Consider the following 27,160-nt stretch of genomic DNA (forward strand, 5'->3'; position numbering starts at 1 on the left):
ATGGGGGCGGGGGATGGGGAGACATGATTGTGGCAATATATTAGAACTAACACTGAAGTTATGGTTGACACTTATTCACCCTGGCCTAATTAATCTGCCTGCTGAAGGATAGAACAAATACTGTTGTTAAATGGCCCCCATGCATTGGGAAAGCTGAGATATGCTCCCATAGATGCATTATTTCTCAGTTGAATGTTTTTCCATTAGATCATGCTGATAGAGTTAATTTTGCACCTTAGCAGAAATAATACTTTCTCCCTGTTTGTGTAGCTTTCTTTCTCATCCATTATTCCTGAAGAACACCTAGAAAAGTTAATTCTTCTTGCACTGAAGAAGAATTTAGAGCTAACATTTAAAAGGTCTTCTAACCTTGTATACTTTTACTTATCCTTGTGAAGAATGATTATGAAATATTCTTCATGATATTGATTTGTTTTCTCTGAGGCAAATTTAATAACATAGTCCTTACCTCAATTATTAAACCCCAATTAAAAAATAAAAGGAAGGAATATGTTATTAAAACATCACCACTGGAAGCTTAGTGTCCAAAGATGAAATACACTAAAGTAATTTAACATTTCATTTTATAGGATGCTATTTTCATCAGGTTAAGGAGCACTGGTAGCATAGTGGTTACGAATCAGGCTGTGAATCACAAGGACAGCAGTTCGAAACTACTAGCTGTTCTGTGGAAGGAAAATGAGGCTTTCTGCTCCCGTAAAGATTTACAGCCTCAGAAACCCTGTACAGGGTCACTATGAATCGGAACCCACTCCATGGCACATAACAACAACAACAACATTTTCATCAGGTTAGTTCTATGTGTTTGTTGTCAAGTGCCATTGAGTTGGCTTTGGCTCATAACAACCCTGTATAGGGTTTCTAAGGAGATGCTGGTGGGTTTGAACCTCCAATCATGTGGTTAGCAGTCCAGTGCTTATCCACATCAGGATTCCTAGTTTGGCTAATTCTTGTTGTCATTACATGCTGTCCAGTTGGTTTTGACTCATAGTGACCCTGTGTAGAGTTTCCAAGGAGCAACTGGTGAGTTTGAACTGCCAACTTTGTGGTTCAAACTGACCCTGTGGTCCAGTGCCTATCCTACAGTGTCACACTAGGACTCCTAGTTCTGCTTGTTATTGTTAAGTGTCATCAAGTTGGTTCCGACTTACAGCAACCCTGTATAGTGTTTCCGAGGAGCGGCTGGTGGGTTTGAACCTCGTGGTTCAAAGTGACCTTGCAGTCCGATGCTTTATCCTACAGTGCCAGTGCTCTTTTATTTAATTAACAGTCAGAGTGTTTTTCCACTGTGGTGTTCCTTCTTTGTAGCATGTTGAATGGTTAGTAGTTTTCTTGTTAGTCTTCCCTACTAGATTATATGCTTCTTGTATTTTATGTATACCTGGCATGTAGTAGATACTTGACTTTTGTTAAGAAACCCCGATGGCACAGTGGGCAGTTGTCGGGCTGTTAACTGCAAGGTTGGTGGTTCAAACCCACCAGCTGTTCCATGGGAGAAAGATGAAGTTCTCTGCTCCCGTAAAGATTTACAGTCTTGGAAACCCTAAGGAGTAGTTATACTCTGTCCTTTCTGGTTGCTAGGAGTTGCACTTGACTGGGTAGCAGTGGGGTTGGTTTGTTTGGCCAATGCTAAAATGAATGTAAACTCACTTATATGTCTCTTTTTGGTGAATGATCACACCCTAGGCATGTAATCATAGGTTTTATTTTGAAATGGCACTGATTGAGTGTGGAGTGTTACTAGGAACAATTACAATGTGCAATCCCAAATATTTGTGAAATTCAAGCATGGGTAAATAATAACTGTATTGTAAAACGAACATCTAGTTCTACACAAATGAAATTTTAGTGTAAAAATTATATTGATATACTTGTTAGGTGCTGCCAAGTCTGTTTTGACTAATAGGTGACCCCATGCAACAGAGTAGAACTTCCCAAGAGGGTTTTATAGGCTGTAATCTTACAGGGGAGTCCTGGTGTGCCGCTATAGGATAAGCACTGGACTGCTAACCAAAAGGTTGGTGGTTCAAACCCATCAGTCGCTCTTTATAAACCCTGTACAGAGTTACTGTGAGTCGAAACTGACGCAATGGCACTTAACGACAACAAAGTATCTTTATACGATGGATCCTTGGTGGTGTGGTGGGTTTCAGGAGGGCTGCAAACCCACAGCCACTCCACAGGAGAAAGATGAGGCTACCTGCTCCTGTAAAGATTTATAGCCTCAGAAATCCTAAGGAGTCATTCTGCTCTGTCCTGTCGAATTGCTATGAGTCAGAATCGATTCTATGGCAAAGGGTTTTTAGTCTTTACAGAAACAGATCGCTAGGTCTTCCTACTGAGGTGGTGCTGACTGGGTTCCAATGTCCAGCCTTTCATTTAGCCACTGAATGCTTCACTGTTGCACTACCAGGATTCCTTGTTGTATGCTTACAGTTCTCTGTTTACACTGTCTAAAAGGGTTGATATTTCTATACATAATTTACATGCATAGCTATACACCAGTGATGAAATTTGCGTTGGTATCATGCTTGAGTCATATGGCACATGAATCTTATTTCTACATTGGATTTCTGCAACATTGTTGTTGTTGTTGTTAAGTGCCGTCGAGTCGGTTCCGACCCATAGCGACCCTGTACAGGGTTTCCGAGTGTGTAAATCCTTACGGGAGTAGAAAGCCTCATCTTTCTCCCGCGGAGCGGCTGGTAGTTTCGAACCGCTGACCTTAAGGTTCACAGCCTGATTAATAACCACTACGCTACCAGAGCTCCTTAAAGTATCATAATTGTTTTGTATGTGAAGGTTATCAATAGAATGCTCCCAAGTTGTCAATAAATTTTCTGGGGGGGGGAAATGTTGAAAATAATTTTGACAAAATAGAATAAAACTTAAACATATTTATCTGTTGACCTTTTAGGAAAATACATACTTATTATTTTTTTATATTCATGGGAAAAAATCATCCATTAAGTGAACATTTAAAAACTTAATGAAAATGAAGAAGTAACACATGCCAGCTGTTTTCATGTGTTTTTACATTTAATCTTTGAAGAATAATTTGATTTCATACCCATGCAAGTGGACAAACGGAATGGTTAAGTTTGTTGCCAAGATCCTGTATATAATAGTGGGAGAAGGTAGTTAGGGTTAGCATTGTGGTGCTCTGCTCTGAGTAAAAGCTCACGACCTTCCTGGGCTGACACCAATACTCCTGACAAGAGCATATGTGAAAGTGGAAAGCAGCTGAATTCTGCTCATCCTCCTAATATGAACGCTAGTTTTGGTTTACTTCTTGATGTTCTTATCTGTTTGTACCTCTATCCCCTGGTATTGTTTTTCTGCAGTGTGTTTAAGTTGAAAGTTTAGTCAACAGTGTAATGACCATCCATAACAGTCCAAGATCTTCCATGTGAAAAATTTGAAGAGAGACTTGGGTTTTAAACCAGCAGTGATAAAAGGAGAACAATTTTCATTTCACTCTAAGCTTACTTTTTTATTGGTGTGGTGGATTTGATGATATCATCTGTGATCATATCAGTTTTCTTCTTTTGGTTCATTAGGTACAACCCCATGAAATAATAATTACTCCAGTCTAAAAGGGTCTGATTTTTTCTAAAATGCTGTTGGCTAGAGAACTTCTTTTAGCTTTATTACTGAAACTTTCAGCCATGTAGACTATGAGGCACCAAGTGGACCCTTAATTCTGCCTGCAGACACATCACATTTCTCTCCCCACTACTCTCCCAGATTGTAATTTTACACCTTTCCTCTCTCCTCGAACATGCTAAACTTCCTCCTCAGGACCCAGTCTTAGCTGATGACTTTGTTTCAATCTTCTCTCTGAAGCACAAAGTAATCAGAGTATGTCCACTAACTCCGTCATGTTGTATTCCCCACTTGACAGCTTCGTCTTCACCTCTACTGTGGAAAGCTGACCATAGTTTTAGTTAAGGTCAGTCAGTTCCTTCACCTGTACACTGACCTCATTCTCTCTCACTATTTGCAGTTCCAGTATTTCTCCCTTTCTTGGCAATGTCACCAAGATTTTCCTTTCTATTCAATCATTTTAGCGCCATGGTGGTGGTGTTTGTTAAGTGCTATTGAGTCAGTTCTGACCCACAGCAACCCTGTATAGGGTTTTCAGGGAGCACCTGGTGGGTTTGAGCCACACACCTTGTAGTTAGCATTCCAGTGCTTATCCTACAGTGCCACACGAGCATCATAGTAATTTCCTGTTATTTCTTTTCCCATTTCTTTGCCACCTTTCCAGTCAAAATTTCTGTATTCAGTGTATGCATTCAGCATCTCCAATTCTTTCCTGTTAAACCTACTTCAGATAGGATTTCTCCCCCCAAACTCCACCAATGTGATGTGACTATGGGCAGCATTAAGGGTCCACTTGACATCTGAGTCTGCGTGATAGTTACAGAGCTAAGTTCTGGACCAATCCCAATGACCTTCATATTGCTAAAGTCAGTGGTCAGTTCTCAGTTACTTCACTTGGCCTGTCGTTAGCATTTGGCCCAGTTAATCACCCCCTCCTCCCTGAAACACTATCTTTACTTGGTTTCCAGCATATTACAAACTCTTGCTTTTCTTCCTCTCTCAGTGGCTGCTGCTCAGTTCTCTTTGCTAGTTTTGCGTTTTCTCACTGACAACATAATTTTGGGTTTAGACCTTAGTTCTTTTAGGACTGTTGTGATCATCTTAAGGCTTTAAATCTTGTACATATATACTCATGAATCCTTGTATGGCACTGTGGGTTAATGCATTGGACTGCAGGATCAGTTTGAACTGCAAAGTCGGCAAAAAAGCTCACCAGCCACTCCTCAGAAACTATATATATATATACACATACATACATACATACATACATACATACATATATAGCTGTGAGTTGGAACCAACTTGATGGCACTTAACAACAGCAACTCATGAATCCCAAATTTACATCTCCATCACTGACCTCTCCCTGAAATCCAGATTTATGTAGGTACAACTTTCCACCCAACACCTACAACTGGGTGTATAATAGGCATTTCATAGTTGCCATAGTCAAATATGATTTCATAAGCATCCATTCTGCCACTAAACTTATCCATCCTGCACTTTTTCCTGTCATATTAATGGCAACTCCATCTTTTTAGTTAGTTGCTCAAGCCAGCATATTCTTCCCTTTCTCTTATATCCAATATGACTTATTCTCACCTCCACTTCGATTACCCCTGCACAAGTCACCATCATCTCTTGGCTGCAGTAGCAATAGTCCAGTTACACTGCTCTCTGTCCTTGCCTCATCCAATCTAACACAGTGTAATCCTATTGAAATGCTAAGTCATGTTGTGGCAGTTCTCAGCTGTTAAGCCTTCAGTGAGTTTTCATCTCACCCAAGGTAAACCCAGGGTCCTTACTGCGAGCTGACAAGGCCTGATAAGTCCCTGCCCCTCACCTTACCTTTATAATCCTTTCTGAGATGACTTACCCCTTCCTCACTGGGCTCCAGCTACTCTGGCTCCCTTGTGGTTTCTTGTGATCTCTCTAGGGTGCTTGCACATTCTGCTCCTTCTGCCTGACACACTTTCCCCCATAGATATTCATATGACTTGCTCTCTCCCCTCTTTAACTATTTTGTTCAAATGTTAACCTTTACAATAAGGACTTTCCTGTTTAATATTGCAACATCTGTTTCCTGCATTCTCTATTCCTTTTCCTTTTTCCATAGAATTAATCACTCTTTTGTGGCACTGTAGGAAAAACAATGGACTACTACTAATGCATCATTGGCAGTTCAAACCTACCAGCCACTCCTTGGAAACTCTATACAGTGTCACTATGAGTTGGAATGGACTCCATGGCACTTAACCACATTGCATAAGTTTAATTTATTTTGCTTATTTTGTATCTACCCACAATTGTTTCATAAGGGCAAGGGTTTTTGTCTGCCTTCCCCCAACTTCTTATTGTGAATTGAGTGAAGGTTTATACTCAACACATCATATACTTAGCTTCATTGCATGGTTGCAATCCCCTCCATGTACCAGTGTTTACATTACCATTATTTACCTATATTCAGTTTAACTATTGCATTCCTCCCTGTGCCTCCTGCTACCTTCATCTTTGTTCAGCTAACTTCCCTCTTGTTGTATATTGCCCACCCTGTCACCCATGTTAACATGTGTCAACTGCTGAAAGCATACATTGACAGAGATCTTCCAGAGGTTCAAGCTGGATTCAGAAAAGGAGGTAGAACAGGGGATATCATTGCTGAGGCCAGTGGATCTTTGCTGAGAGCAGAGAATACCAGAAAGAGAAAGGTGTTTACGTGTGCTTTATTGACTATGCAAAGGCTTTCAATTGTGTGGATCATGACAAGCTATGGACAGCATTGCGAAGTATGAGTATTCTGGAACACTTGTGCTCATGAGGAATCTGTACTAGGACCAAGAAGCAGATGTTTAAACAGAACATGTGAATACTGAATGATTTAAAATTTAGAAAGGTGTGCGACAAGATTGTATTCTTTCACCACACTTACTCAACCTGTATGTTGAACAAATTAGCCAAGAAGTTGAGTTATAAAGAAAAACGTGGCATCAAGATTGGAGGAAGATTCATTAACAACCTGCGATAGATACGCAGATGATACAACCTTGTTTACTGAAAGTGTAGCAGGCTTAAAATACTTACTGATGAATATCACAGACCACAGCCTTTGGTAGGGATTGCATCTCAATGTAAAGAAAACAAAAATCCTCACCACTGGACCAATAAGCAACATTCTTATCAACAGAGAAAAGATGAAGTTGTCAAGGACTTCATTCTTCTTGGATCAACCATCAACACTCATAGAAGCAGCAGTCAAGAAATAAAACGATGTATTGCATTAGGCAAATCTGCTGTACAGATCTCTTTAAAGTTTTGAAGAGCAAAAATGTCAGTTTAAGGACTAAGGTGCACCTGATCCAAGCCATGACATTTTTAATAACCTCATATGCATGCAAAAGCTGGACAGTGAATAAGGAAGACTGTAGAAGAATTGATGCATTTGAGTTATGGTGTTGGAGAGGAATATTGAAAGTGCCATGGGCTGCTCAAAGAACAAACAGATCTGTGTTCGAAGAAGTGCAGCCAGAGTGCTCAGGGTGGACAAACTTTGTCTTTCATACTTCGGACATATTGTCAGGAGGGGCCAGTCGCTGGAGAAAGATACCATGTTTGGTAAGATGGAGGGTCAGAGAAAAAGAGGAAGACCCCTAACGAGATGGATTGACAAAGTGGCAGCATCCATGGAATCAAGCATGGCAACAATTGTGAGGTTGGTCCAGGACTGGGCAGTGTTTCGTTCTGTTGTGCAGAGTTGATTTGAGCCAGTACTGACTCAATGGCACCTAACAACAACAACCCTCTAACACGTGAGTAATTTTCCCTACCCCTCTCCCATAACCATCATAGATTGTTTCTTTCATCAAGAAAACCTTTTTGTTTTTGTAACTTTTTACAACACCGATCTCATACAATATTTGCCCTTTTTGATTGACTGATTTCACTCAGCATAATGTCTTCCAGGTTCAACCATGTTGTGAGGTATTTTACAGATTTATCATTTGTTCAATACTACCATTGAGTATTCCATTGTGTGTATGTATTAAAGTTTGTTTGATAATTCTTCTGTTGATGGGCATTTAGACAGTCTCCATCTTTTTTATATGTCTCTTGTAGACTGCATATTTAAAGAATCCTGGTTTCTTATTCATTCTATTCTTGACTGGTATGTTTAGTCCATTTATATTCAGTGTAATTATCAATAGGTATGAATTGATTGCTGTCATTTTTCTGTGTGTTTTTATTTTGTGGTGTTGCTGAATTCTTTGTTCCACATAATTCTCTATGCTGAGTTAATTTTCTTTGTGGGTTTTCATGTCATTGTCATTTCTGTCACGTTAATGCTTACTAAATCTTTTGGATTATTACTATTATTTTTTGATGAGTAGGTGTATTATTTATCTTTGAGGTTGCCCTATATAAATTTTCTCTGCTTAAAGCAGTCTATCTTGAAATCTACTTGACTTCTTTGCCTTTTGGAAGTTCTGTATCTACATTTGTTCCCTCTTAATGCTTTGTAGTTGACTTCATCATACATTGATTTCTCTGACTCCCTACTTTCAGTCTTGTAGGTTTGTTTTACTTTGCTGCTGTTGATACTAAGTGCTGTTGAGTTGATTCCGACTCAGAGCAACACTGCATAGGGTTTCCAAGGAACTGCTTCTGGGTTTGAACTGCCAACCTTGTCATTCAGTACAACCTTACAGTCCAGAATTTACCCTCCAGGGCCACACCAGAGTTCTAGGTGGTGCTGTTATGCATGGTAATCTCAAATGTTGTCTATTATTGTTGATTCTCAGTCCACCGAGCTCTCTTTAACATTTTTTGTGAAGTTAGTCTTGTCATTACAAATTCCTTTAATTTCTGCTCATCAGGAAATGCCCTAATTTTGCCATCATATTTGAGGGACAACTTTGCTGGGTATATGATTCTTGGCTGAAAATGTTTTTCTTTCAGAGTTTTGTAGATGTCATCCCATTCTTGCCTGCTTGGTTTCTGCTTAGAAATCAGAGCTTAAACTTACTGGTTTTCACTTGTAGGTAACCTTTTGTTTTTGCCAAGCTGCTCTCAGGATTCTTTCCTTCTCTGTAATTTTATAAAGCTTGATTATGATATGTCCTGGTGAATGTCTTTTGGGATCTATCCTGTTTGGGGCTCATTCAGCTTCTTGTATGTTTATCTTGTCGTCTCTCATGATGTTAGGGAAGTTTTCTTCCAACAATTCTTCAGCAGTTCTCTCTATGCTTTTTATGAATTGGGCTGCTAACCTCAAGGTCGGCAATTCGAAACTACCAGTTGTTCTGTGGGAGAAAGATGAGACTTTCTGCTCCCATAAAGATTTACAGCCTTGGAAACCCTTTGCAGGGTCACTATGAGTAGGAACCAACTCCATGGTACTTAACAACACCAACAACATAAGTTGTTCCTTTTCATAGTCTCCCGCATAATTTTTTGGCTTTCTTTAGATTTTCTTATTTTTTCTTAGTGTTCTTCTAGCATTAGTATGAGAGATTTATCTTCAAGGTCACTAATTTGGGCTTCCATTGCTTAGAATCTTCTCCTTTGCCATTTCATTGTATTGTCCATTTCTGATATCTTAGTATTAATTTTCTGAATTTCTAATTGCAGATTTTGTATTGTTTCAAATTTTCCATTTATTTTGTCTGTTCTCATTGTGTTTTCCTGAATTCTTCTAAAGTTTTGTCCTGTGTTCTCTTTGCTTTCCTGCATCTTTCTGTCAATTCATTGAAGATACCAAAATATCACTTTTTAATATTATTTTTAATTAGTTCCATTACCTTTTTCCTCACAATTTTTTTTTTTTGTCTTTGCATCTTGATCATTTGTTTGAGCCATTCTACCTTTTTTCTTCATGAGAGCTAACATTGTCTGTTGTTTCTGGGTCATTGTGCAGTTGTCTTATTTGTAAAAACCGTGCAGTTGTTGGACCCAAAGGGAAGAAATCCCTGGAAAATGCAATTCAAATTGCTCATGAGGTGATTGTGGAAGGGATGTGACAGCAGAGTCCCTGACACTAGATGGAGTTCCTATTGGCCTCAGTTTTAGCTTTGTTCAGGGCACTCACTCTGGAAGTAGTTGATGGGGGCCCTTGGTGGAGCTAGTTTTAGTGGGCAGCTGAGGCCAGGGAGATTAAGTACTTAAAAAAAAAAAAGTCTTACCTATTACCTATTGAGGAGGCTGGGTGTGTTACGGAAGGATAAGCACTGGACCACAAGTGGTTTGAAATGAAAGATCTGGAGTGCAAACCCACCAGCCATTCATCAGAAATCTTATTGTTGTTGTTCAGTGTTATCAAGTAGATTCTGACTCATAGAGACCCTGTATAGGGTTTCTGAGGAGCGGCTGGTGGGTTTGAACTGCCAACCTTGCAGTTCAAACTGACCTTGTGATCCAGTGCATTATCCCACAGCGCTACACAAGGACCTCCTATACAGGGTGGCTATGAGTCAGAACTGACTCCAAGGCACTTAGCAACAACAGCAGCAATTATCTATTGAAATTGCCTATTGAAAAATAAATCAATTGTACCTGCTTTAAGTCTGAAGTCCTGGAAGATCATTCTTCTTGGCATCACAGGGAATAATAAATAGATGAATGTGCTCCCTGGGATAGATCTAGTTTTTTTGAGGACTAAAACTGATAATATTGTTTTGCAAATAATGCAACAGAATAAGTAAGCATTTAGGTATAGGGCTTAGTAGGATCCTGGAGTTAAGACTCATTAGCTTCATGGAAAATCTTCCTTTGATCTCGGTGGTGAGATGGTTCTGGTGATAGAAGGAGAGCCCAAACACTGAGAACTTAAATTCTAGGTCCTGTTTCAAGTTACGGGTTACATAAATGTATTAGCTTGTTTAAAGCACTGTTTTACAGTTGAGGAACCTCAGGTCCATAGCAGCTAAGTCATGCCCAAAGTCACACAAGTGGGAAGTGGTGTTTATGAGAGAATGAAAAGGGTAGAACAGAAGAGAGCACTAACTAGAATGCAGTTGAGCTACAGTTTTGCCATCCATTGATCTGGGACCCCTGCACAAACGACGTGGCTTTGAGTATCGTTATTTCCTTGACTTCCCCTGTTCAACAGGAGCAGTCATACCTGTCCTTCATGCTGCTCTTCTGAGTCATGAGCAAGTGTTTGAGACTACTTCATGAAGGCTAAAGTGCTTAGAAATGTTTAATGTTTTATTAAACAGCTTTTCATTCCATTGCAGTGTTTTGTGTGACACTTGACAATATATTTGCTTTTACTGACTTTTTTTTTGACTCCTAATGCCACATCGGAGTCCTGGTATGGTGCTGTGGGTTAATGTGCCAGATTGCAAAGCCATGTGAACTGCAGAGTCGGAGGTTTAAGCTTACCAGCTGCTCCTTGGAAACCCTATACAGGGTCACTGTGATTCAGTGGCATTTAAACAACAACAGTGTTACATTACTTTGTTGGAATGTTTCATTCTGTTGTGCATAGGGTCACTACGAGTTAGTACTGACTCGATGGCACCTAACAACAACAACAACACAAAGTGTTTCTACTTGTTTTCTTGGATGTAACAATATTTATTTCCCTCCCTCCCCCCAGGTTACTTGTCTGCAGGACTTCTTTGGTGATGACGATGTTTTTATTGCATGTGGACCCGAAAAATTCCGTTATGCCCAAGATGACTTTGTCCTGGATCATAGTGGTAAGTCATTTCATTGGCCCATTGGCCATCTCTGCAACTACCAAAATGGAGGCTTCAGATTTAAGGTCTAGTGCTCTGGCATATTGAACAAAGATGACATTGGCAGTACTGTATTTGATTTAATAAAAATGGATAATAAAATGAAGCATCTGTGTACTTGCCAAAACAAACAAGTAAAATGTTTACTTTTTTAGCAGTTTGTTTCCATCGCTCCTTAGTATAGTGTTTTGCCTTTGAATTGGATTTCCTGCCTCCTTCTAGAATAGTGACTGGCTATACCAGATTTGAATTTGCATATAAGCAGTTGATGGTCTGTTCCACAATCTACCCCTGGCCTAGTTTTCACTGAGGACATGGAGCTTTTCCATTGCTTCTTTCCACAGAGGTAGTCAATTTGATTTCTGTGCATTCCATCTGGTGAGGTGTTTGTATGTAGTCATCTTTTATGCTGTCTAAAGAAGGTATTTGAGAGGTGGGGCTTGATGGCAGCTAGGGTGGAGGTGCAGTGAAGTTTGCCGTAAGCAATACCACAGAATACCAGGCATAGGACCACTACTGTAAAAGAACCCATACTAAAGGGGAGTATGGATTCTTTGCTGGTTGATGGGATGTGGGGGATAGGGTGAGGGGAGGGAGGGGAAGGTGGAGCACAGGACAGGGATTAGACACAGGCTAGTTTGAGTGCTAGGGAGGGGTGCAGTATACAAGAAGGGAAAGGGGAATGGAAGGAGAAAACAGATGGGAGAACAATTAGGCAGGTTTGTATGGGTTAAGTGGGACAGAAGTAACTAATAATGTATGCACAACCTTGGAACCACAGAGTTCTGCGATACAGGGAATGAGACATGGTTAGCATGGGGAAAAGGGGGAAAATAATGTTAAGATGCTTGGCTGTCCTTTGAATCTTGGTTTCCCTTACATACCATTATAAAATAGACACTGAGGGGAGGAGAAAGGAATAGTCAGAAATAACACCATAGAAAGCTTGTCTGTCTTCTGCCTATAACTGATTGGAATACCCAAAATGGGGCTACAATATGCCTAGTGAAGGAGGCTTCCTGTGGAGCCTGTGTATTACATAAGACCATAAGTGGAATCCTGAACAGCATCCAGAATCTTCAGAGGTGGGAAATTTCCTCTTGAAAGGACAGGAAGACCAGCCTGGACCTGGCTAGAAGAACAGAAGATACTTCTTGAAAGAAAACCAACAGGAAAAATACAAAACATTATATGTAGTCCGACTGATTACTACAAAAACAAGCAAGATGCTCGCCCAGGAGACATCAAGGCATGTGGTCGGGTCCCCTCAGAGCAAAACCCTCCCAAGAATAAGACTCAATGGAAGTACATGCTCTGATTTGTGACCACATTCGTCACAGATAAGGGAAGTGAGGGAAAAACAGCATTGAAGTGGCAAGCTAAGCCCTACAATGTTCAACAGATTCCTGTGAACCTGGGTGGGGACCTGGTTGACCAGCAGTGTTGCAAGACCTGGGGACTCTTTGGCCCAGAGTCAGTGACAGCCATAGAGGAGTACAGTGGAGAGTGAAGCGTCCGGCTGATAAGAAGAGAGGGCATATGCACAAGAACACACACACTTGCAGATTATACCCACTTGACCTGGCTTCAATGACTGGATGATCAGAGCTTAACCAGAAGAAGAAAGAAGAGGAAAAAAAGAGTACTCTGATATAATTTGATGAACTTGACCTACACCTATGGATGCAGTAGCTCAAAAGAGGGGACAAATCTTTACAGCGAGGATCATTCCCACCCCCTCCATACACAGAGTAGTCAGGATGGGCAACTTGGAAATTGGCTACCCCAAGGGGAGGCTACAAAGGCAAGACGTGACTGGCTTACAAGCTTTCAAGAAGGAATCTAGATCCAGAGGGCATGGAGGAAGGCAGAATCTCCACTGAGTAGTATGAAATTTGTCTAGGCAGGCTGATGAAAGGAAATGCAGGTAGGTCTCTTGTGATACAATAGTGAATAATTGTTGTCATGACTGATGTGAGAGTTGGAAATGTAAAGGTAGACATTTTGTAGCAGGAAGAGAGTGAATAACTTTTCAGTCTAGAAGTGGAGGTCCCTGGGACCATCAAGGGAGAAGAGTGGAGAGTGGGACCATACACAGAGAAGTAGTGACACCAGAGATGGAGGCAGAGACGATGACGTGGAGAGATGGAGTGGCTGGGGATTTTACACCCAGAGGGGGAGAAGGGCTGTGTGCTGAAGGCCGGGGTGGGGGGGGGGGGCGGGCTTACAGAGTATACCTTTTGGTTAGTTGATTATGTATGGAACAGATTGTACCCATGGCAATGAAATGATATATGATAGGATGAATGTAAAACTAATGTTCGCCCATGTAATAATCTATCACATAATTTACAATAAAACATTTTAAAAAAAGGTATTTGAAATGAACAAATCATTGATTTTACAGAATTCTATCATGCAATCTCCAGCATCATTTCTATAACCAAGGCCATATTTTCCAACTGCTGATTCTTCTTCTTCATTCCCAACCTTTGCATTCCAATTACTAGTAATGATCAATACATCTTGTGCCCATTCCAAAGAGAGATGACCCAACAGAATGCAGAAATTATTGGACAATATCTTTGATATCTGATGCAAATAAAGTTTTACTAAAGGTAATACAGAAATTGCTGCAAGCATACATTGGCAGAGAACTTCCAGAGGTTCATGCCAGATTCAGAAGAGGACATGGAACAAAGGATATCATAGCTGATGTCTAATGGATCTTGGCTGAAAGCAGAGAAGATGAGAAAGATGTTTACCTATGCTTTATTTACTATGCAAAGGCTTTCTATTGTGTGGCTCATGACAAGCTATGGACAGCATTGAGAATTATGAGTATTCCTGAACACTTAATTGTGCTCGTGAGGAATCTGTACATGGACCAAGAGGCAGTTTTTCGAACAGAACAGGGGAACACTAAATGGTTTGAAATTAAGAAAGGTGTGCAACAGGATTGTATTCTTTCACCATAGCTGCTCAACCTGTATGTTGAGCAAATATTCCGAGAAGCTGGGTTATATGAATAAAAGTGTGGTGTCAAGATTGGAGGATGACTCATTAACAATCCGTGATAGATATGCAGATGATAACAACCTTGCTTGCTGAAAGTGAAGAGGACTTAAAATATTTACTGATGAAGATCAAAGAACACAGCCTTCAGTATGGATTGCGTCTCAATGTAAAGAAAACAAAAGTCCTCACCACTGGACCAATAAACAACATTCTTATCAGCGGAGAAAACATTTGAAGGACTCCATTCTTCAATTTATCCATTCTTTTGGATCAGCTATCAACACTCATGGAAGCAGCAGTCAAGAAATCAAACGACGTATTGCGTTAGACAACTCTGCTGCACAAGACCTTTTTAAAGTGCTGAAGAACAAATATTTCAGCTTGAAGACTAAGGTGCACCTGACCCAAGCCATGGTTTTTTCAGTAACCTCATATGCATGTGAAAGCTGGACAGTGAATAAAGAAGACTGTAGAGGAATTGATGCCTTTGAGTTACGGTGTTGGAGGAGAATATTGAAAGTGCCATGGGCTGCCAAAAGAACCAACAGATCTGTGTTGGAAGAAATGCAAACAGATTACTCCTTGGACCAGGATGGCCAAACTTCGTCTCTCATACTTCGGACATATTGTCAGGAGGGACCAGACACTGGAGAAAGATATCATGTTTGGTTAGATGGAGGATCAGAGAAAAAAGAGGAAGATCCCCAGTGAGATGGATTGGCACTATGGCGGCATCAGTAGGCTCAAGTGTGGCAACAATTATGAGGTTGACCCAGGACTGGGCAGTTGTTAGTTCTGTTGTGCATAGGGTCACTGTGAGTAGGTACCAACTTGATAGCACCTAACAACAACAACATACCTGATTACCAGGTCCTGGGTGACTCAAATGATTATTAAGTGCTTGATTACTGGTTGGAAAATTGGTGGTGTGAAGTCATCCAGGGTCACTTTGGAAGACAAGCCTGGTGATCTGCTACCAAGAGGTCAGTTTTGAAATTCCTATCAACAATTCAGCTCTGCACAAATGGGATGATGTGGGTCAAAATCAACTTAACACAGTGAACAACATTGGGCCACCACCCTCCCGTCAATTTGTCATACTCTGGTGGCTTGTGTGTTGCTGTGATGCTGGAACCAGCATGCTTGACAAAAGAGACACTGAAAGTTGCTCTCCAGCATACAGATACTAAAGTAAATGGAAGAAGTGAGGAGGTACAAGAGCTGAGCAGAAAATTTCAAACGTCCGCTTGTGAAGACAAGTCAAATATTATAATGAAATGTGCAAAGATCTGGAGTTAAAGTAAATGGAAGAGCACACTCAGCATTTCTCAAGCTGTGAGGGAATTGAAGAAAAAATTCAAGCCTCAGCTTGAAGTATTGAAGGGTTCAATGGGTAAAATAGTAAATGGAGAAGAAAGCATCCAAAGAAGATGGAAGGAATACCCAAAGTCACTCTACCAAAAAGGAATGTTTGATGTTCAAACATTTCAAGATAAAGCATATGGTCAAGAGCCAATGATCTTGAAGGAAGCAGTCCAAGGTACATTTAATGAACTGGCAAAGAACAAGTCACCAGGAATTGACAGAACACTTATTGAAGTCTTTCATACAAACTGATGTCGCACTGGAGACACTTACTCATCTATACCAAGAAATTTGGAAGACAACTACCTGGGCAACTAACTGGAAGAGATCCATATTTGTGCCCATTCCAAAGAGAGGTGACCCAACCAAATGTGGAAATCATTGGACAATACCATTGATGGCCCATTGAAATAAAGTTTTACTAAACGTAATCTAAAAATGGCTTCAACCCTACGTTGACAGAGAACTTCCAGAGATTCAAGCCGGATTCAGAAGAGGACATGGAACTAGGGATATCATTACTGATGTCATATGGATTTTGCCTGAAAGCAGAGAATACCAGAAAGATGTTTACGTATGCTTTATTGACTACACAAAGGCTTTCGATTGTGTGGATCATGACAAGCTATGGACAACTACAAAAATATGAGTATTTCAGAACACTTAATTGTGCTCATGAAGAATGTGTGCATAGAGCAAGAGGCAGTTGTTTAAACAAGGCAAAACAACAGCCAGTGTTTTAAAATTAGGAAATATGTGCAGCAGGGTTGTATTCTTTCACCATATTGATCCAATCTGTATGCTGAGCAAATTATCTGAGATGCTGGATTATATGAAGAAAAACATGGCTTCCGAGTTGAAGGAAGATTCTCTAACAACCTGCAATATGCAGATGATACAACCTTGGCTTATCGAAACCCAAAAGGACTTAAAATACTTGACTAATGAAGATCAAAGAGCACAGCCTTCGGTATGGATTACATCTCAATGTAAAGAAAACAAAAATCCTCACCATTGGAACAATAAACAGCATCCATATAAATGGAGAAAAAATTGAACTTGTCAAATACTTCATTTTGCTCATCAATTCTCAAGGAAACAGGAGTGAAGAAATCAAATGGCATATTACATTATGCAAATCTGCTGCACAAGACCTCTTTAAAGTGTTTAAGAGCAAAGATATCAGTTTGAGGACTAAGATCTGCCTGACCCAAACCATGGTATTTTCAGTAACCTCATATGCATGTGAAAGTTGGACAGTAAATCAGGAAGATTATAGAATTGATGCATTTGAGTTACGGTGTTGGAGGAGAATATTAAAAGTACCATGGACTGCCAAAAGAATAAATAGATCTGTTTTCTAAGAAGTACAGCCAGAATACTCCTTGAAAGCCAGGATGGCCAGACTTCGTCTCTCATGGGTTGGACATATTATCAAGAGGTACCAGTCAAGAAAACAAAAATCCTCACCACTGGATCAATAAACAACATTCTTATCAATGGAGAAAAGATTGAAGTTGTCAAGGACTTCATTCTTCTTGGATCAACTATCAACACTTGGGGAAGTAGCAGTCAAGAGATCAGACGACGTATTGCACTGGGCAAATCTGCTGCACAGGAACTTTTTAAAGTATTGAAGAGCAGAGATGTCAGCTTGAGGACAAAAGTGCACCTGACCCAGGCCATTGTGTTTTCAATAGCCTCATATGGATGTGAAAGCTGGACAGTGAATAAGGAGGATTGTAGAAGAATTGATGCCTTTGAGTTGTGGTGTTGGAGGAGAATACTGAAAGTGCCATGGACTGCCAAAAGAACCAATCGATCTGTTTTGGAAGAAGTGCAGCCAGAGTGCTCCTTGGAGGCCAGGATGGCTAAGCTTCTTCTCTCCTACTTTGGACATATTGTCTGGAGGAAACAATCGTTGGAGAAGGATGTCATGCTGGGTAGGGTGGAGGGTCAGAGAAAAAGAGGAAGACCCCCAACGAGATGGATCAGCCAGGTGGCATCATTGATGGACTCAAGTGTGGCAGCGGTAGTGAGGTTGGCCCAGGATCGGACATTGTTTCGTTCTGCTGTGCATGGGGTCGCTATGAGTTGGTTCCGACTCGATGGCACCTGACAACAACAACAACAACCAGTCACTGGAGAAGGATATGATGTTTGGTAAAGTGGAGGGTCCGAAAAAAAAAAAAGGAAGACTCCCAACGAGATGGATGGGCACAGTGTGGACAGCATTGGGCTCAAGCATAGCAACGATTGTTAGATTGGTGCAGGACCAGGTAGTGTTTCTAGCTGTTGTGCATAGGGTTGCTATGAGTCAGTACTGACTTGATGGCACCCAACAACAATAACAACAACAATGGTTGACAGATTTCAGTGAAGCTTCTAAGCTAAGTCAGACTAAGAAAGAGAGGCAAACCACTTCTGAATGGTTAGTCATTGAAAACATTATGAATAGCGATGGGACATTGTCTGATACAGTGCCAGAAGATGAGCACCTCAGGTTGGAAGGCAGAAAATACTACTTGGAAGAGCTGGATCATAAGTAACATGATAAATGGAGAAAAGATTAAAGTTGTTGAAGACTTCATTTTGCTTGGATCCACAATCAGCACTCATGGAAGCAGCCATCAAATCAAACACATATTGCATTAAGCAAATCAACCAAAAAAGACGTCTTTAAAGTGCTACAGAACAAAGATGTCAGTTTGAGTCATGCCATGGTATTTTTAGTCACTTCATATGCATGTGAAAGTTGGACCAGGATAAGAATTAATGCATTTGAATTATGGTGTTGGAGAAGAATATTAAAAGTATCATGAACTATCAAAAGAACAAATCTGTATTGGAGGAAGTACAGCCAGAATACTTTGAAATCAAGATGGGAAAACTTTGCCACTAGTACTTTGGACATGTTTTTAGGTGGTACCAGCCCTTGAAGGACATCATACTTGGTAAAGTTGAGGGTCAACATAAAAATGGATGGATTGACACAGTGACAGCAACAATGAGCTCACACATGACAACATTTGTGAAGCTGGTACAGGACTGAACAGTGTTTTGTTCTACTGTGCATATAGTCACTGTGAGTCAGATCCAACTAGACCACATAAGAAAAAGAAAAAGAACATACTACTTAAATGATTGATAATGTTGAACCTCAAACAGTCCATTGTCCTTTGTGCGTGTGTGTGTGTTTATATAAAGCAATACATGAAGGGATAATAACTGAAATGTTAGTAATGATTAACTCAGATTCCTTTTTACCTCATTGTTAGTAGTCTTTTTGAAAATAACATGTTGTTTATATATTCAGGAAAAAATTAAACAACTGTTGTGATGAATCAGGTAAGAAAATCCAACCCCTTTTTTTCCCTCTAGATTTGAGCTAATATTTGGAGTTTTATACTATTTAGCTCTTTACAAATCTCAGGATACATTCTATGGTACCATACTTCATTGTGTACTGCTTTCCCCTTTACCTCTGTCAATTATCAATGTGATTGAAACTTAATTCTCTTCCACCTTTTTTTGTCTTCTTTTAATTTCCAACACTGTTGAATTTGAGGATTTTTGTACTGTGTTGTATTCTATTGAATCAGCTTCATTCTATAAGTAATACCCCTTGGAAAGTTCTTGAGAAATTACAGATAATGTTTTTGTTATTAGCTGTGCAAATGTTCTCACAGGGAGAAAGATGTGGCCTCTGCTTGGGTAAAGATTGGTGGTGAGTGCCATTGAGTCAGTTCCGACTCATAGTGACCTTGTATAAGGTTCTGAGGAGCAGCTGGTGAATTTGAACTGCCAACCTTGAGGTTCAAACCAACCTTGTGGTCCAGTGCATTATCCCACAGTGCCACACCTGGATTCCTGGGTAAAGATGAAAAATGACAGCATTGGAAATCCTATGGGGGCAATTCTGCTGTTTCCTCTAGGGTTTCTATGAGTCCTAATTGACTTGATAACAAAAGTTATGGCTTAGTGTGAATGATTGAGGTTGGCAAAAATATGCATTTACATATTATCTGTATTTGTTCCTTAATTCTAGCTTCATAATAGTTCTTTCATGCTTATACTTGTCACTTTGAAAGTTGCAACAATGAAATTAATGATCTCTTTTAGGTTATACAATTAATAATAATGAAACATTTATTAAGCATTGTGTATGTACCAGGAGGTGGTTGTTGTGAAGTGCCGTCGAGTTGTTGCCGACCCATAGCCGACCTGCATAGGGTTTCTGAGGAGCAGCTGGTGAGCTTGAATCGCCGACCTTGCAGTTCAAACAGCTTTGCAGTCTGGCGCATTAACCCACAGTGCCACACCAGGATGCTTTATACCATAATCACTGGACTACAAACCAAAGGTCTGCGGTTCAAATCCACCAGCTTCTCCATGGGAAAAAGATAAGGCTTTCTGCTCTTATAAAGATTTTTTTGTTGTTGTTGTTATATGCTGTGGAGTCGGTTCTGACTCATAGCGACCCTGTACAGGGTTTCTGAGGCTGTAAATCTTTATGGGAGTAGAAAGCCTCATCTTTCTCCCGCGGAACAGCTGGTAGTTTCGAACTGCTAACCTTAAGGTTCACAGCCCTATTCATAATCACTACACTACCAGAGCATTTATGAAGATTTACAGCCTTGGAAACCATATGTATGGGTCTCTTGGAGTTGGAATTGACTTGAAGGCAGTGGGTTTGTGTTTTTGTTGTTTTGTATTTATGTACCAGGCATTGTATTCAGCACTTACATGTATATTGTAAATTTATCTAAGCTAGTTGGATCATGGGTATTTTTTACTGTTTTGGGGTTTTTTGTTTGTTTGTTTTTTTGCTGTTGTTGGCAATCTGTGATAATGGTTTCTAATAAGAGATAGGTGGTAGCTATACATTTCGGCTCCCTCAATCTCAAGCTTTTCAACCTTTTACAAAATGGAGATAAACATCTTTTGTTGTTGTTAGGTACCATCTAGTTGGTTCCAAATCATAGGGATCCTAGGCACAGCAGAATGAAACACTGCCTGGTCACATCCTCACAATTGTCATGTTTGAGCCCATTGATGTAGACACTGTGACAATCCATCTCATTGGGGGTCTTCCTCTTTTTTACTGACCCTCCACTTTACCAGTCTCTTTTTGTTTGTTTGTTTCGGGGAGTTATCTCTCCTGATAATACGTTCCAAGTATATAAGATGAAGTCTCACCATCCTCACTTCTAAATAACATTCTGGTTTGTACTTCTTTCAAGAGAGATTTGTTCACTCCTCTGGCAGTCTCTATTGTTTCTTAACAACATAATTCAAATGCATCAATTCTTCTACTGTCCAACTTTCACATGCATAGGAGGTGACTGAAAATACCATGGCTTGAGTCTAAAGTACCTTTGTCCTCAAAGTGAGGAAGGAGATTAACATAGTTACTGTTTTATAAGGTGGTTGTCAGATACAGAAAACAGAATTGTACCTGCCATCCAATGATAAATTTTACAGTGAAAGCAAATCTCAGGCCTAGGTAAATTTATTAGCAAGCCCAACTTTTTAAAATCTGTTTTTTAAGTTGTGCTGCCCGAATTCACTGTCCTTTTAGACTTCTAACAACATTTTGTTTTTAATATCCATTTAAAATGCAGACAATGGCATTGCATCCAGAGTTCCGCTAACCTAATTGTGCCTGGAGTCCTGGTGTGGTGTTTTAGGAAGAGCACTGGACTCCTGATGGGAAGGTCAGCAGTTCAAACCCACCTGTTGCTTCTCAGAAACCCTATACAGGGTCACTATGAGTCAGAAGCAACTCAACAGAACTAAACTTAAAGTGGAAGATGAACCATCAACACTCATGGAAACAGCAGTGAAGAAATCATACTGTGTATTGCATTAGGTAAATCTGCTGCTCAAGACCTCTTTTAAAGTGCTGAAGAGCAAAGATGTCAATTTGAAAATTAAGATGCGCCTTACGCAAGCCATGGTATTTTCAATAACCTAGTATGCATGTGAAAGTTAGTGAATAAGGAAGACAGTAGAAGAGTTGGTACATTTGAGCAGTGTGTTAGAAAGAATATTGAAAGTACCATGGACTGCCAAAAGAACAAACCAATCTATGTTATAAGTACAGTCAGAAGTTTTCCTGGAAGCTAGGATGGATAGAAGCTGTCTCTCATACTTCTAGCATATTATCCGGAGGGAGCAGTCACTGGAGAAGGATATCATGTTTGTTTTTGTTTTTTTTTAAAAAAGGAGGAAGGACCCCCAAAGAGAAGGATTGGCACAGTAGCGGCAGCAATGGGCTCAAATATAGCCATGATTGTAAGGTTGGCACAGGACTGGGCAGTGTTTCCTGCAGTTGTGCACTGGGTCACTATGAGTCAGTACCCATGGCATATAACAACTGGAGGAAGGTGGAGCAGCTTCCTCCAGTGAGGTTTTGATTGTTGTTGTTAGGTGCCATCGAGTCGGTACTGATCCATAGCGACCTTATGCACAGCAGAATGAAACACTGCCCGATCCTGGGCCAACCTCAGTATTGTCACCACACTTGAGTCCATCGATGCTGCCACTTGGCCAATCTTCCTCTTTTCCTCTGACCCTCCACCTTACCATGATGTCCTTCTCCAGCGACTGCTCCCTCCTGACAATATGTCCAAAGTATGAGAAACGAAGTTTGGACATCTTGGCCTGTAAGGAGCACTCTGACTGCACTTCTTCCAAAACAGATCTATTGGTTCTTTTGGTAGCCCATGACACTTTCAGTATTCTCCTCCAGCACCATAACGCAAAGGCATCAATTTTTCAGTGGTCTTCCTTATTCACTGTCCAGCTTTCGCATGCATATGAGGTTATTGAAAACACCATGGCTTGGGTCAGGTGCACCTTAGTCCTCAAGCTGACATCTTTGCTCTTCAAAGAAGTCTTTTGCAGCAGATTGGCCTAAAGCAATACGTCGTAGTCTGATCTCGACTGCTGCTTCCCGCAAGTGTTGATATTTGATCCAAGATGAATGAAGTCCTTGACAACTTCAATCTTTTCTTCATTGTTAAGAATGTTGTTTATTGGTCCAGTGGTGAGGATTTCTGTTTTCTTTACATTGAGATGTAATCCATACAGAAGGCTGTGCTCTTTGATCTTCATCAGTAAATATTTTAAGTCCTCTTCACTTTCAACAAGCAAGGTTGTATCGTCTGCATATCACAGGTTGTTAATGAGTCTTCCTCCAGTCCTGATGCCACGTTTTTCTTCATATAACCCAGCTTCTCAGATGATTTGCCCAGCATACAGGTTGAATAAGTATGGTGAAAGAATACAACCTTGTCGCACACCTTTCTTAATTTTAAAACATTCAGGGTTCCCATGTTCTGTTTTGAATAACTGCCTCTTGGTCCAGGTACAGATTCTTCATGAGCACAATTAAGTGTTCTGGAATACTCATACTTAGCAGTGTTGTCCATAGCTTGTCATGATCCACACAATCAAAAGCTTTTGTGTAGTCAATAAAGCACAGGTAAACATCCTTCTGATATTCTCTGCTTTCAGCCAAGATCCATGGGACATAGGTTTTGATTAGAGTCTTTCAAATGCTAACTAGCCTCCCTGGAGGGTATATTCTTGATTAATGTACTTCACATGCTAATTTACTGCCACAGATTTATATAGATTAAAACTAACCGACCCATTTTTTTTCTCTCCCAGCATACATTTAAGTCTCATAAAGTAAATCACAGACAATATGTTAACTTAATCCTTATAATAACCCTGTAAGGCAAATTTCTAATTTTATCCCCATTACAAAGAGAGAAAACAAAAACTGAGGCTTGCTAACAGAAGTCTCCCAGTTAGAAAATGATAAATTCATCTAAAATCTGCATAACTCAAACTTTCATGTTCTTTACCATGTTCTCAATGAAAAGTGACTGCTTTAGCTCTAATTCATATCTACACTGTAAACATTATTATATTGGATAAGTTACAGAAATACCGAAGTTGCTATTTAAAGTCCATTTCCTCATTTATGATGGTTCATGACTTGGGAAGATGGAAAATAAGATAGTAAGGGGTTCATAATGCAGACCCCTTCAAAATAAAACAGTTAAGGAGTTTAAGAATCATAAAATTGTAGTCTTTCCCATTCAATGCTACTTATAAAAAAAAAAGGTTGTGGATGTGAATGTATAGTTCAAGTTGTTGTTGTTAGGTGCCATCAAGTTGATACTGACTCATAGCGACCCTATGCACAACAGAATGAAACACTGCCTGGTCCTGAGCCAACCTCACTACTGTTGCCATGCGTGAGCCCATTGATGCTACTACTTTACCAATCCATCTTGCTTGGGGAGCTTTCTCTTTTTCTCTGACCCTCCACCTTACCAAACATGATATCCTTCTCCAGCGACTGGTCCCTCCTGACAAGTATACTCTGAAGTATGAGAGATGAAGTTTGGCCATCTTGGCCTCTAAGGAGCACTCTAGCTGCACTTCTTCTGAGTTGTTGTTGTTGTTGTTATGTGCTGTGGAGTTGGTTCCAACTCATAGCGACCCTGTATAGTTTCCGAGGCTATAAATCTTTATGGGAGCAGAAAGCTTCATCTTTCTCCCATGGAACAGCTGGTAGTTTTAAACTACTGACCTTGTGGTTCACAGCCCAATTCATAACTGCTACGCTACCAGAGTTCCTTAGGACCCTGGAATTTCTGTATGTCAGTAAGAACTCTGTAACAAGATGTGATGTCACAAGATGTATAACCCAACTAAAGATAGCTTCAAGTGTAAACGTTCGGGATTCTTGCCTTGTATATTAAAGTTCTTTAGCCATAATAAGGATATTGTCAGTTAATGTTTCTAGGCAATAGGTTTCCATCATGTGGGACCTACTTTGGTTAGTTTTAAAACAAGATTTATTATGTGCACTTTTCTTCATTTCTAGAATGCCGTGTCTTGAAGTCATCTTATTCTCGTTCTTCAACTGTTAAATATTCTGGATCCAAAAGTCCTGGGCCCTCTCGACGCAGCAAATCACCAGCTTCAGGTAGTAAATGGAAAAGGATGGATAATCACAGGTAGAGTGGGTCATTCAGATCCAGAGTGCCCAGTAATTGTTAGGAACCAGTTGTCATGCTCCTTTGCAGCTGTCTCCAAGGTGGCATAGAGATAACATGTTTGTTTAAAAAAAACAACAACACAAAAAGTTAAGACTATTACTCAAAGTTATAATTAAGTCTCCTGAGAGACTTGCTTACTTTGGGTCTGACACATTTTGTCAAGAACAGCGTTATTGTTCAGAGTCTGCTGCTGTTGGCATAAAAGCAATTCCTATTCTGGCCACTCTGTGTACTACATTCTGAATTATATGCTGTCATATGGTTGTGAATATTTATTTTTCTTAACATGACCTTTATTGATTTAAAACACACACCACAGAAATGTATTAACTTCGTGAATTTCCTCTGGCTTTTCCTTCATCAGACAATGTGATACTGGTAATGATTCTTGTTAGAAAATACTACTTATTTATAAGCACTACCTAGTATTCTTTTGTTTTATGTCCTAAACCTATCATAGTTTTAACTCTTCTGCGCCTTAAAAAACAAAAACAGTCGTGATGATCTCAACATAATTGGTTCTATGGGATTTGTTTGTAATAATTAAGGACAATGTTGCTATGGGGAAAATATACTTTTACATCAGAGACATTACACACATTTGATAATGACCACAATGCCCACTGTGTTAATGTCAATCCTATAAATCAACTGCATTGTTTAGACATCCCACTTGTGTTTGCTTTTCCTTCAGCACCCCTTCTCCCCCTCTTTCTTTAGGGCAGGTTGTCTTACCCTCTTTTGTATACACCTTTAAACCTGCTGAATAACCACTCTCTTTACTGTCTCCTCCTCCTTTGTCTATACTGAATGTGGACAGTAAAGAGGGGTGGCCACTACTCCAGTGCCTATTCTTCAGCCAAATCCCCAGGTGAGCCAGGCTTATGATGGCTTTGTCGCTCTGCTGGGTTTTTGTTTTTGTCTTTTGCCACATTTCTGTTTCCTTTTGCTCCATTTCCATGAGTGTATCTGGCTTGTCCCAGTGTGCATCTGTGCAGTATGAAACGCTTCACAATGCATTGGCCGCTCCTGCTGCCTTTTTTTTTTTTAAATCAGAGAACACATTGTCATCTGAGAATCGCCCACTGTGTGTAGTCAAAATTCAGAGTGTGATACGGGAGCCATTGCCCCGAGGGCCTGAGCTCTAGTTAGTTTTCTAGCAGATTCTGTTACTGGAAAAAAAACTAAAATTTAATTGTAATTTGACAATGGCCACAGAAGTGACTGTACATCCCCCTCTCGGCTCTGGGCCTAAGTGCTTAGGAACCATTAAAATGTTAGAATTCAGAATATTTATAATAGCATACTCTAAGGTACTATTGCTCTAAAGTATAAGATGCTTCTTGTACATACTAGAAGATAGCACTGCAGTCTTCCTAATTCTCAGAATACTTGTTTATTTCATAAAGTTATAGCCTTAATACTTGCTCTCAAAAATACTCAAAAGGGTAAGTACAGGGACCCCCTGCTATCTGAAAGTGGAACATTCCTAGGAAACCTTTGTAAGCCAAAACAATGTAAAGAAGATGTTACCATCAATTTACATGGGAAAAAATTTTGAGCATCACTAGACCCCCAAAATAACCCATGGAATCATACCAAATAACATATAAAACCTAAAATAACACAAGCATATATAGTGCTCACAGACCCTGCAAAGATGTGGTGGCTTAATCATGAGATGTTGAATGTAGCTTCACGGAAAGGAGCCTGGTGAAGTCACTCTGACTGCAAAACAAATACTAAAAACAAAACACAACAAAAGGCTTTTGCCTTTTTACCTCAAAGCAAAATTCCCCTTTGCGTTAGTGAAAACAGATACTGTACTTATGTGGGTCTTTAAGTAGGTAGCATAAAGTGAACTTTGAAAAAGTGGGGATTTACCTGCATTTTTAACTGACAGTACTTCTCTACTGTTGAACTTCATTCAAGTGGGAGTTTGCCCTGTGTTGTTGTTGTTAAGTGCTATCAAGTCGGTTCTGACCCATAGCAACCCTGTACAGGGTTTCTGAGGCTGTAAATCTTCACAGGAGCAGAAAGCCTCATCTTTCTCCCGTGGAGTGGCTGGTAGTTTCGAACTGCTGACCTTAAGGTGTGCAGCTCGATTTATAACCACTATGCTACCAGAGCTCCTTTTGACCTGGTAGTGTAATGGGTTACTATAGAGCTGCCAACTGCAAGGTCTGCAGTTCAAATCTACCAGCCACTCTAAGGGAGAAAGATGAGGGTTTCTGCTCTCATAAAGATTTACAGCCTTGGAAACCCTATACAGGGTCACTATGGTGGTGTACCCGAGAGTCAGTTCCAACTTAGAATGACCTTAAATAGGGT

General features: G+C 40.1%; 1 protein-coding gene across 2 annotated transcripts in view; it reads left to right on the forward strand.

Moving 5' to 3' along the window:
- The window catches only part of DCLK2 (doublecortin-like kinase 2), a 311,156-nt gene that overhangs the window by 204,429 nt on the left and 79,567 nt on the right, over window positions 1-27,160 (forward strand). The window contains exons 3-5 of one of the 2 annotated variants that reach the window (XM_006870872.1): window positions 11,222-11,324; window positions 24,655-24,756; window positions 25,650-25,700. In XM_006870872.1, coding sequence (XP_006870934.1) covers window positions 11,222-11,324; window positions 24,655-24,756; window positions 25,650-25,700 — 256 coding nt within the window. The remainder of the gene's footprint in view (window positions 1-11,221; window positions 11,325-24,654; window positions 24,757-25,649; window positions 25,701-27,160) is intronic. The other variant, XM_006870873.1, reaches the window with a different exon arrangement.

This window comes from Chrysochloris asiatica, unplaced genomic scaffold (assembly GCF_000296735.1).
Source record: "Chrysochloris asiatica unplaced genomic scaffold, ChrAsi1.0 scaffold00155, whole genome shotgun sequence".
Classification (NCBI taxonomy): Eukaryota; Metazoa; Chordata; class Mammalia; order Afrosoricida; family Chrysochloridae; genus Chrysochloris; species Chrysochloris asiatica.